The sequence below is a fragment of the Equus quagga genome, chromosome 1 (assembly GCF_021613505.1).
Source record: "Equus quagga isolate Etosha38 chromosome 1, UCLA_HA_Equagga_1.0, whole genome shotgun sequence".
Taxonomy (NCBI): Eukaryota; Metazoa; Chordata; class Mammalia; order Perissodactyla; family Equidae; genus Equus; species Equus quagga.
The window spans coordinates 50,712,966-50,726,408 of record NC_060267.1 but is presented as its reverse complement, the minus strand read 5'-3'; the positions used below and the strand labels follow the sequence as shown (position 1 = coordinate 50,726,408).

Genomic DNA, 13,443 nt, shown 5'->3' with positions numbered 1-13,443 from the left:
ATTTAAAAAATCTAAACAAAATGTTCATGTGGTAGACAATATTGCAATTACAAAAAATATTTTATGAATCTCCTTGGGATTTGCCTTCATAGTAAATTTGCAAACCAAGAAAATATATCTATTTCAATTCCTTTGAAACCACCCAACAATTTATCAATTTTAAAGGCCTCAAGCACTACCGATATGCTGACACCTTCCAATTTATATCTCTAGTTCATACCTTTCTTCTGAGAATTCTCAGTGTGAATATCTACCTGTATATTTCCCAAGTACCTAAGAAATGTTCTAACACAGAAATCATCATCTTTCTTGCAAATGGTACCACTAGCCACCTGATTGCATACATAAGAAATTTGGGAAGAATTCTTACTCTTCTTTCTCTTTCATCTTTATATCTACATTTCCTGGTGCAGTTAATTCTACATTGTAAATATAATTCAAACCCATCCACTTATCTTTATCTTACTGGTATAGCCCTAGTCCAAACCACCATGATCTTTTATCTTGACTCCTTAAAGAACTTCTTGTTTCTTTGCATCCAAGCTTGGCTCCCATCAAGTTACTCTCCATTCAGTTAGTCCACATACTTTAATAATCAGATCTTTTCAAAACTAATTATCTGTATAAAGTTTTCCCAAGAATATCCTTGGCATTTAGGATAAAGTTTAAAACTCTTAACAAAGCTCCCCAGTCTCTTGCTCCAACCCTCAGCCCATCAACTACCATTCAACTTGCTCATTAAGCTCTAGCCACACCAGTGTTCTTTCTATTCTCGGAAGCCACCAAGTTCTTTCCTAGTTTAGGAGCATTGTGCTCGCCCCTTTGCCTGAAATGCTTTTCCTGGAAACATTGCTTCTCATATTTCAGGACTCAGTGAAGCCAATTCTGAATGCCTATACTGAGTCAGTAATCTTATTAAGTAATCTTATAACACTCTGTACCTTTCTTTCAAAGCACTCATCAGAGTTTATAAATGTATGGATGTTTGTAGAAGAGAGAATGGGGGAATTCTAAGGACTTCATAGTAGGATCTAAATATTCTCCTTGACTTTGAACTACTCCAAGACTTTTGGTTCTTTCAGATTATTATCCACTTTGGGTAGGAAGAACTCTGTCGACATTGGAAGACAGAAAATTTAGAAATTAAAGAACTTTGTAGCTTCCTGCAGTTCTAAATATATCATTTCAGTCTGATGATGTAATGAATGTATGGTGCTAACAGATTAAAAAACAGACTTAAAGATGATCCCCTAGATTTATGACTTGAGCAATTGAGTGGGAGATTGTGTCATTTACTGAGTTTAGGAAGATTAGAAGAAAAGTAGAGAGAGAATAATAAGTTTACTTTTGGAAATGTTAAGGTTCAGATATATTTTGGAGATATCATAGGCAGATGGATACATGTATCTAGAGCTCTTAAAGAGGCATCTGGCCTGAAATTTTAATTGAGATGGGTTAAGCTGAAGCTATGAAAGTAGACGTGATTGCTGAGGGAGAGAGTTTAAAGTGAGAAGATCAGGGGCCTAGTCCTGATGAAATCCAAGTTTTGGTAGTTGGAAAGAGAAGAGAAGCGGTAAAACAAGACTAAGAATGAGAGACCATAGAGAAAGAAGGAAAAACTATAATGTTGTGTCAAGAAATACATTGAAAAAGGTTTTAAGGAGAAGGGACTGTTCAGCATGTGGAATGGTGCAAAGTGATAAAGAAATATTAAAACTACAAGTGTACTTTGGACTTATTAGGAAGAACAGTTTTGAAAAAGCATTTAGGATAAATCCAGAATAGAGTAATTTCAAGAGTAACCGAAGTTTCTTATAACCAGAGAAAATTCTTATCCAGGAAATAATTGGCCTTTCTCCTTCCATACATATTCTTTCCAAACAAATTGTTCCTTTCTTCCACATGATGTCTTGCGATCTTACCAGAACAAGTCAATGTGGCATCCTCATTATGATGGCAGTCATGTATCCCCCATTCACGGTGACCACAATCCCAGAGTGCTGACTCATTGCCATTACAGGAAATATTATCCAGCCAAATGGGGCTATATGTAGCAGGGCTATTAATGAGTCCAGTAAAAAAGAAAGCAGATGGACATCCCAGTTGCCTGCATACCACAGCAGCAGCATTCAAGTCCCAACCATCATCACATACAGTCCCCCACTGTCCTTGGTATTTCACCTCCACTCTCCCTGAACAGGGGCTGCTTCCATCCACCAACCTCAAACCCAGGTTGTCTTTACCTATAAGAAAGACAAACAGACAGGTCAGAAATGGGCCCAATTTGAGTCTGAAATGAAATCAAAAGGATCCTTAGAAGATAGCCCTGTTATCAAGGAAGTTACCAAGAACAAAAAGAAGTCTATTAAAAAATATTTAAAGGGGACAGTGTAGGAGACTTTTCCAGAAACATGAATACACGGGCAAAGAAGCATCCTAGGGTGAAAACCCAATCATTAGCACGGTCTTCTTTATTTTTTTGATTTTATTCTATATTGTGTTCTTCACAAAATATTTTTTCTTTCAGTGTTTTCAGCACATGAGAAAAGACATTTAAATCAAAGCTATTCCTAAGGTTATGAATGTAATTTATAAAATTACTAAAAGGGTACTTAAATTTAGCCAGGATTACTTGAAATAACATTTAAATTAAATTTGAATGTTGTTACTTTAGTATAGTATATAGTAGCCAAAATGACAGCAAAATGGTTGAGCCAAAGAGAAAGTAATGTAATGACTCTCACAGATTTTTGAATCATGGAACATTGTTAAGGTCTCATCATGCCCATGTCCATAGCTATGTCTGACAACTTACTGAGTGTCTATTTAAATAATGCATAGTATTAAACATATATTAAGCATTAAATTAGTGTTGAATGAAATTAAATTAAAAATGAAAACAACTCTGTTTTCCCAACTCTGTTTTCCCAACTCTGTTGTGCCCAAACCTCATCAAACACTGGCAGTTGCTTATGTTTGATATTTTATAAAATAGGCAGTCAGTATATGTTAAAGAAAAGAATGAATCATTGGATCTTGCTCTTCATATACAACTTATTAGAGAACACAAGAATGTGTAAAACAAAAAGATATATACTGAGTTTGAAAGTGCCACTACCCAAGATTTTCAAGTAATTGTGTCTTTCTCCTGGATTTCACCCAAAAGTGAAATTTCAAGGATGTAACAATTAAATTCAGCTAAAGTCAGCAGTGTACTATTCCCTAGAATTATGTTTTCTGCATGAATATAAAGAATAATACAAATAAAAAAAATAAGACCTACTTTTTCTGTCCTAATAAAGCTTATAATTTAGTGGGAGCACTTAAGTGGGAGTGGAGCAGAAAAGAAGGGTAGGATACATGAGCTCATATTTTCAGTTCTTAAGATGTACTAAAAAATTTACATACATCATTTCAAACAAAGAAATGAATATGTGAAAATATAAAAATGAAATTATAAACAGCAATAAGATAAAGAGTACAGACAAAGTGAAAATGCTAAGTTGAAATTTATTCTGTTAAGAGGGAATAAGATTTTATAAAGCAGAAATTACATTGGTAACTGCAGTGTGCATGCTCTTTCTCTGTGTCTGCCCCTTTTTCATTTCTATCTAATCTCAGTTGTAGTTATAAAAAAAGAACAATAATTAGACATTACTTTGCAAGAAAGAAAAAGGGTAGAATATACCTCTTTACATCTTCCAGAGAGACATTGTTAAAGTCTGAATAGAAATCTCCAGCTCCCAGAAAATGCTTCCTGAGGATAGATCTTACCTTACCTCACCTTATCTTCTTACTCTGGTTAGACTCTTACCATAACAGCTTACACCAACATCCTCTCTATGACTACAGTCATGGTTTCCCCATTCCTTGTGTTGGCACTCCCAGAGAGCTGATTCATTCCCATAACAGGAAACATCATCAAGCCAAATTTTTCCACGTCCAGCCATGGCATTTCCGAGACCAAATTTGGTGATAAAAAATGGACATCCTAGCTGTTTGCACACAACAATTATTTCAGCAGTAGTCCAACCATCATCACACACGGTCCCCCACTCTTCATGGAATTTCACCTCTACTCTTCCAGAGCAGTTACTGTCTCCACCGGTCAGCCTCAACTCCAGACCTGTTCCATCTGCAAGAAAGACAGAGACACAAATTTGAGGTGGCAAAGGCTAGAAAGCAGAAATGATATAAGTAGATGAGACTAATAATGATAATTTAGTCTGCATGATGTTATTAGAAAAAATGAGGAAATTTGAGGTTAAAAGCTTTGATGAAAATATGATCTTGGATTTTTCCCTGTAGAAAATTAAAGATCACTTTACAGCACGATCTCATTTTGCATTCTAAAGCGAAAGTAACAAGAGTAGGAAGGAAATTTTCCTTTTGGTGATATTCCCATCAATATAAACCATAGTAAAGGAAACGTTTTCTTTTGCACAGCAAGATGACAAGAAAGTACTTTAGCTAGTCAGTTTCAAAGTTATCTATACCTGAGGATTATATTTCACATGTCTGCAAAAGATATTTTACATTATTTAACTTAATAATTGCAAACATCTTGTACAGTTGACACAATAATCTTCACATTTACAACCAACTCAATAAAATCTATAGCATTAAATACTTTTGGATATTTCTAGCTCCAAATATTTTAAATACATACTAAAATAAGCCTTGTGGGAGAAGACTTAGTTATCCATGATTGTAGTAAGTTACACTACCTACCCTAGTCACAGTTATTGGAACAGACAGCTACCTCAGGAAGAGTCAGTCCTTTGGATGACCAGTGACTATTCATATTCCTTGCCTTGAAAATTTGAAATCAAAAAACAAAGAATGACTTGGACAATTTCATCATTGAAGCCATGAGACCAAGTAGAGTTAGCCTTAACCCAAGTCTATTTGCAAGCAAAATTTTTGAGTAGCGGACATTAGAATTTAATTGGCAAACTGATTTGAGGAAAGAGAAGATTAAAGCAACCATGAGTTTGCAATATGAAACATTATGGTGATGAATTTCATGACTATGATGGTGGTGAGGGACTGTGATAGAGTAAGTGAGGAAAAGGGAGAAAGACAAGCGATAAAGAGGAAGAAAGAGAGGGGAAGGAAAAAGGAAGAGAGAGACACATAGAACATTTGCAAATCCTTCTGAAACAAAGAGAAGAAATAAGTGGTTTTAAATGGTTGTATAAGCACTTCCAGTGGATATTTCCCATGACTCAGCACAGGGCCAGTAGGCAAACCTACCCACATCCATATTTCTCCCTGAAAGGGCTAGACTGAATGTCTGCTGTCCTGACTTTCCCAGCCTCTGTCTGAAGGTTGGGCTTCCAATTAGCCTGTAGCTTGGAGTTGATAGAGCAGGCAATTAGTACTCCTCCAGAGCATGAAGGGCCTATGGGCACTTCCTTTGCCTTCAGGACATCAATGGGACTGAACAAACTCTAATCTGTTGGGGTCAATAAGATCAAAGATGGCAGTTTGACAAGCACAAAGGTTTGAGAGGCACCCAGAATATCTGGCTGGGCTAATTGGTGACATTTATCTCCTAAACAAGGCCAGTCTCTCAAGACTGGGAAAGGTGGCTGTTTCATCTAATGCAGAGAAATGTACATGGAGAGTCAGGTAAAATGAAGTAACATGGAAACATGTTCCAAAAGAAGAACAAGATAAATCTCCAGAAACAGAAATAAGTGATTTATCTGACAGGAAATTCAAAATAGGGTCGTAAGATCACTCACTGAGATCAAGAGAGAATGTATGAATAAAGTGAGTTTTTAAGAAAGTGACAGAAAATGTAAAAAGTACCAAATAGAAATTATAAAGCTGAAGAATACATAAGTGAACTGAAAAATTCAATAGCAAAGTTTAACAGCAGACTAGATCAATCAGAAGGAAAGATTAGCAAATTCAAAGACAAGTCATTGGCAATCATGCAATCAGAGGAACAAAAAGAAAAAAAGATATAAAAGAGTGAACATAGCTTAGGGGACATCATAAGTGGACCAAATATGCATTATGGGAGTTCCAGAAGGAGAAGAGAGCGAAAAAGGGGCAGAAATCTTATTCAAAGAAATAATGGCTGAAAACTTCCCAAACCTGGGGTGAGAAATAGATATCTAGATGCAGGAAGTGAAAAGAACACCACATAATATGAATTCAAAGAGACCCACACTGGGACACATTATAATTAAATTGTCAAAAGTTAAAGACAAAGGGAGAATTTTGAAAGCAGCAAGAGAAAAGTGACTTGTTATGTACAAAGGAATCCCCATAGAACTATTAGTGGTTTTTTTTAAGCAGAAATCTTGCAGGCCAGAAGGGAGTAGGATGACATATTCAAAGTGCTAATGAAGAATATTATACCCAGCAAACCTATCCTTCAAAAATGAAGAGGACTTGGGGCTGGCCCCGTGGCCGAGTGGTTAAGTTCGCGCGCTCTGCTGCAGGCGGCCCAGTGTTTCGTTAGTTCGAATCCTGGGCGCGGACATGGCACTGCTCATCAGACCACGCTGAGGCAGCGTCCCACGTGCCACAACTAGAAGAACCCACAACGAAGAATACACAACTATGTACCGGGGGGCTTTGGGGAGAAAAAGGAAAAAATAAAATCTTTAAAAAAAAAAAAAAAAAAGAAGAGGACTTCAGAAAAAGACTTTCTCAGACAAACGAAAGCTGAGAAAGTTTATCACCATAGACTTGTCTTACAAGAATTATAAAGGAAGATCTTCAAGTTAAAAAGAAGACTGCTAAACAGTAACATGAGAGCATAAAAAAGGATGAAACTCATTGGTAGAGGCATATATATGGACAAAGCAGAATATTGTATTACTATAAGAGTGGTGGGTAAACCTCTTTTAATTCTACTACAAAAATTAAGAGATAAAGTATTAAAAACAACTATAACTAGGTTATGTTAATGGATACATAACATAAATAGATGTAATTGTGACATCAATAGCATATAAAGTGGAAAGAAGAGAGGAAAAATGAGAGTTCTTGTGTCCAAGTGAAGTTAAGTTGATATCAGCTTAAAATAGACTGGTATAACTTAAGGTATTTTATGTCAGTGCTTTGGTAACCTTAGAGAAAATACCTATACAAGTTACATAAAGGAAAAAGAGAAAGGAATCAAAACCTATCAATACATAAAAAAAGAAGCACAAAGGAAGACAGAAAGAGAAAAGAAGAGAGACAAAAGAACTACAAGACAAACAGAAAGCAATTAACAAAATGTCAACAGTAAACATTCCCTTATCAATAATTATTTTAAATGTAAATGGACTAAACTTCCCAATAAAAAGATAGAGAGTGGCTTAATGGATATGAAACTTAGTTCCAACTATATGCTGTCTATGAGAAACTCCCTTTAGATTCAAGGACACATGTAGACTTAAAGTGAAGGAATGGAAAAAGATATTCCATGCAAATGATAACCCAAAGAAAGCAAGAGTGGCTATACTTAAATCAGATAAAGTAGACTTTAAGTTAAAAACTGTATCTAGAGAAAAAGAAGGTCATTAAATAATGATCAAAAGATGAATTCAACAGAAAGATATAATAATTGTAAATACATATGCACCCCAAATCAGAGTACCTAAATATATAAAAGAAATATTGACAAAGCTGAAAGGAGAAATAGACAGCAACACAATAATAATAGGAGGCTTCAATACCCCACTTTCAATAAAGGATAGAACATGCAAACAGAAAATCAGTAAAGAAACAGTGGACTTGAAAAACACCCTAGACCAAATGTACCTAACATACTATGTATACAAAACGTTTAACCCAACAGCAGAAAAATACAAATTCTTCTCAAGTGCACATGGAACATTTTCCAGGATAGATCAAATGTTATGTCACAAAACAAGTCTTAACAAATTTAAAAGGATAGAAATCATACCAAGTATCTTTTCCAACTACAATGGAATGATACTAGAAATCAATAATAGTAAGAAAACAGGAAAACTCATAAATATGTGGAAACTAAATAACACGCTCTTAAGCAACCATTGGGTCAAAGGGGAAATTGACAGGGAATTTAAAAAATATCTTGAGACAAATAAAAATGAACATACAACTTACTAAACCTTACATGATGCAGCAAAAGAAATACTAAAAAGGAAACTTATACAGACAAATGCCTAAATTAAAAAAAGAAGAAAGATCTCAAATAAGCAACCTAATTTTACATTTACAACTAGAAAAAGAAGAACAAATTAAAACCAAAGTTAGCAGAAGAAATGAAATAAAAAGATCAAAGCAGAAATAAATCAAATAGAGAATAGAAAAACAATAGAAAAAGTCAACAAAACTAAGAGTTGGCTTTTTTAAAAAAATAAACAAAATTGACAAACCCTTAGCTAGACAGGGAAAAAAGGGAGAAAAATTAAATAAATAAACTTGGAAATGACAGAGGAGACATTACAATGGATGCCTCAGAAATAAAAAGGATCATAAGGGACTGTTATAAAGAATTATATGCAAATGAAATTAATTTGGTGTACATGGTCTAGTATATATAAAAACTAGTCTAGTATATATTAGAAAACTAGAGTAATTAAAACAGTGGGATATCGGTGTAGAATTAGACAACAACTAATTGGAAGAAAATAGACTGTCTTCAAAGAGTTTCACACAACATATACTACGATATATGGTACAGACAGTGATTCAAATTAGCATGAAAAAGAGTGTCTACAATAAATTGTGCTAGGAAAATAGATTATCTACTTGGAAGAAATTAAATTCAATTAGTGTCTTATTTCATGCATTAGAAAATCTAATTTGGATCTTTGCAGATATGTGAAAAACAACACCTTATGACATTTAGAGGGTAAAAAGCAATATTCATTTTGACCTTGGGTAAATAAGCTTTTCTTTAAACAAGATGCAAAGAGTACTAATTATTAAGTAAAATGATTCTTTAATTAAGAACTTCTGCTCTTCAAAAGACATCATTTAAAAAGCGAACAGACAAGTCCAAACTTGGAGAATATATCTACAACATAAATTATGACTATGGATTAGTATTTAGATTATATTTAAAAAATACATATATTTATAAAAACATACAAAGTGAGCAAATGACTTGAACAGACACTTCACAGAAGGAAACAAAAGACCTGACCATTAATACATAAAGAGATCTGAAACTCTTTAACATTTTAGAGACTGAAAATTAAGATAACATGATATAGCTTTATACTCTCTAGTTTAGCAAAACAAAGCCCTCTGAATATTTCAATGTTAGAGAGGATTTGGATCATAGGAAACACATACATTGTGGGTGGAAGTCATCCTACTTGGAAAGGTTGAAGACGTGCATCCTAGCATCTGGCAATGTCACTACTACCTGTAGATCTTAGATAAACTCCTAAAAATATGCACCAGAGATATGTAGTACAAGAATATTTATACCAGCACATTTGATAATAGTAATAAACAATCCAAACGACTGTTGACAGGATAATAGATAAATTCATTGGGAATTTTCACTTATACAAGAGAATATTGTGAGTGAAGTAAACTCACGTGACTGAAGACTAAATTAACTATAGCTATTGTAACAACAGAGATGAAACTGAGAAATATAATATTGAAAAATAAAAGTAATCCCAGAACACTAAATGCAGTTTGATATTTTATAAAGCTTAAGACAAGCAAAACTAAACAACACATTATTTACTTATAAATATATCTATGTGTAGTATATTAGTAAGCAAGATAATGAGAAATACACCATTCAGGATAGAAGTAACCTCTAGAGGTGGTGGCAGATAGAGTGAAGAGAGGAAGGAAACTGGTAGAAAAAAGAGGTTGGCAAAGATCCAGTTTCCTGTTTGAATGGTGGGTTTTTGTGCATTTGGTGCATTGTGGGTTAATAAATTGTATATATGTTATGGACATTTTTGTCTAATCAAATATTATATTCAGCAGAAAGGAATTTAAAGCAATTTAAAAAGCAAATAAATGAGTGGAAAATATTTGAAACATATATGATGAGAAGAAATACTGTTTTCATACTATTCTAATGTTAAATAGAAATATTAAAAATACATGAAAAAACTAAAAATTTAATTAAAATAAGCATTTTAATATCATGATTCAATCTCAAAAGCATTTAAAATGTTCACTTAAAACAATACAATACATTCAGGCTGTAACTTTGGCATTAATTAAAATTATAGAAAATATGAAAAGCATATAAAAATGATAATTTCTGTATCATGTTAGATAATTACTGTTTAATGATACTGTGTCAGATCTATGAAATATAACGTATTTGCAAGATTATTAAAATATAAAATTTAATGAAAGAACTTCAATAATCACCTGTAGAGTCTTATTTAAATCATTCGAGTATTTCCAGGTGATGGAAACATTCACAGTCAATAAAACTGTGTATCATAGGTGAATATGTGATGTAATAAAAATGTTAAAGAACTATACAGATAGTAACTTGTAGTATAGTATAATATTAACTTTCTCTCAAATATTGTATATTCATATAAAAATGTACCACAAATTGGTATTTCAAATTCTGAGGTGTGTTTTTCTCTGGGTGTTAATATTACCTATGTTTTATTTTGTCTAATTCTCTCTGATTTCTGTATTTTTCAAATCTTTATTAACTTTTTCCAGTTACAAAAATACACTATGTTTATATATCCGTATTTTTTCCATGAGACTTCCAAAATTATTTTCACATGTTCTATTGACCTCAAAATAGTTATTTTGGGTAGTGAGTAGGGAAAAGGTCGGGTGAAGGAGAGACAGCCCAAAAGTAGTCATCTCACAGAACTCACTAAAACAGCTGGTGAGAAAGCAGGAATTCAGGAGCAGGATGTAAACTACCACAGTGGGCAAAAGACTCTGATGAAAGCAGCATCTTCCAAAACCTGTAGGAACAAAATATAGCGAGATGGAATTCCATGCCTTTCTGAGGAATGTGGATGACTTCAGTCATTTAAACCCACAACGGAGTAGGAGCAGTGAAAGGATTCTTCCAACTGTCAAGAAAATGGCACAAAAACTTCTTTTATCCTAGGAAAATGTTGCAGGATTAGATCCTGTTTGTGATGCAAAGCCACCAGATGGTTTACATCAGGGTATTTTAGCATGTGATGTTAGAAGTTTACATTCTGTGTCCAAATCTATTTTGTGGCTTTTTGGGGGTAATTTAATAAGTATTTTGGGCTAGTTGTTTTTACTTCTCAGCTCTTTGGTCTGCCTTCTCCTCAGTTTTATTACCATGTTTTTCCTCCTGACCTTATCACTCCACTTTGTTCATTCGTTTACTCATTGATTGAGTATGAAGTATGCACCAGATTTGACGCTTTGTTATGGGAATAGAAGGATGATTAAAAGTATTCTTCCCTGCATTCTACTCAGTGGCTTCGGACTGGAATGTACAAACAAGCCAACATTTGCAGCTCACTCTAATGATCACTGCTGATTAACGTCATGATGATTTACCAGAACTACCCACTTTTCTTCCATCTCGCTATTTTTTTTAATTTAATAGCTGCCGTTTCTTTCTTTCTTCCTCCCTCCCTACTTTCTTCCTTCCCTCTCTCTTCCTCTCTCACTCTCTTTCCTTTTTTTCTTTCTTTCTACAGCTTTTTTTTGAGATGAATAAATTCAGGGGATCTAATGCACAGCATGGCGATTATTTGGTAATACTGCACTATGTACCTGAGAGTTGCTAAGAGAGTAGATTGTAAATGTTTTCACCACAAAAAAGAAATAGTAATTATGTCACATGATGGAGATTTTAGCTCATGTTATGGTGGTAATCATTTTGCTGCGTATATAATTGTATCAAATCAAAATGTTGATTATATCTCAAAAACTCATCTCACTATTTTATCTACAGAATCTTGTCACTTTCCTCACTTCTCTCTCCCTTTCCAATTTGTTCTCAGTTCTGCACCTAGCAAAGTATATGTTAATATATGGGAAAAGAATAAGTTGAGATAGGCAAAAGCAACATACAACCAAAGGGATCAAGACTTTATTCTGATAGTAATTTAGTGACTTCAAGGAATTTAATCAGGATATGATAAATAACATTTTAGAAAGATTGCTTTCAAAGTAGATAGGAGGATTAATTCATGGGGATTTACAGGGATAAAGGTAAATTCACAAGGGTAGTGTAAAACATTATCATATTTACTTGAGGGGTATAGAAAATCTGTAATTGTTAAAGAACTATTTTAAATAGTATTTTTATTAGTACTTATAAGAAAGATGAAGCAAGAGTTAAACTGAATATACTTAATTTCAGATAATGAAAATGGAAACCGTAGGAGAGCACAGAGAGGAGGACCAGTAGGAGAAAGGCCCAACCAACTGGGGCTGTGAAGAAGGCGGGATGAGAAGCACTAAGAGTTCTGAGCCCTAACCTGGAGTGGCACTGCTTTGGCTCACATTTTATTTTTCCAGATGATGCTTTGAGACTGAAACTGATCCCAAGAGCTTCTCTAAGAACAAGTAACCCCAAATTGGATTCCTGCAACAATCGATAATAACCAGAGAAAATACATTATTGTTATAACTATCATCAATCACTATAATCCATCAGTCTCAGAAAGAGTACCCAAACCATTAGAAAACTCTCCCTATAGAACCAAAGATGGAGAAACAAAAGATGTGGCATGCACAACTAGTGCCCCAATGTCCTTCTTTTCCATCATTGTCCAAAATGATTATTAAGTTGGTCTTTTTTTTCCTCTTATTTTTCAGTTCCTAATTACAGGAATATTTAGTTCTGTCAAACCTCATGGGTAAGTTTATCTTAGGAGGCCATTTTGCCCGCCCAAATTCCTCCAGAAAACTATGAGTGGCTATCCATAAGTGGTTAGAGCAGAAGACAAGCTGTAAGGAGGCTAGTTAGCATGATCTGATACCAACATATGCAAAAACTGATGAGAATGTGAACAAGTAGGGCAGTAATGAAGATAAGAGAAGAGAGACAACTATTAAAGTATTATTGCCAGACTTGTGGTCCTCTGTATAGCTAATGCCATCTTGCCAAATTCACAACTTTCATCTTCCTTGTTCATTTTCTAATTAGAGACAAGACATACAACATGCTAAAGGTTAAAGTAACCCTTTAAGTAACACACATGAATTATGAAGATCTGTAGTCCATTAAGTTGAACTTTGCTAGGTATGAGCGAGCCATGGCTCTTAAACTATATAGGTCTTCCTCATAAAGGAGTCTTTGAAAAAAATGAGACAGTCTGCTGATTTTCTAGAAATTTGCTGGTTTTCAACCATAATCAAAATAGTCACAAAATGTTAAATTGACTCAGTAATGGTGCACTGGTGTGGTGGCATAGAGACACAGCACTAACAGCAGTGTTGCATTTTCAAAAGCCTTTACGCTGTTTAAGCCTAATAAGTCCCAAATGCAGCAAAAAACCT

The 13,443-nt window shown here is 34.2% G+C and overlaps 1 protein-coding gene across 1 annotated transcript in view; it reads right to left on the bottom strand.

Annotated features, from left to right (window-relative positions):
* The window catches only part of LOC124235413 (scavenger receptor cysteine-rich type 1 protein M160-like), a 50,152-nt gene that overhangs the window by 35,875 nt on the left and 834 nt on the right, over positions 1 to 13,443 (bottom strand). Inside the window, exons 2-4 of the mRNA XM_046653330.1 lie at positions 10,821 to 10,913; positions 3,815 to 4,135; positions 1,923 to 2,243 (exon numbers count right to left, since the gene is read on the bottom strand). Of these exons, the coding sequence (XP_046509286.1) occupies positions 1,923 to 2,243; positions 3,815 to 4,135; positions 10,821 to 10,913 (735 nt within the window). The remainder of the gene's footprint in view (positions 1 to 1,922; positions 2,244 to 3,814; positions 4,136 to 10,820; positions 10,914 to 13,443) is intronic.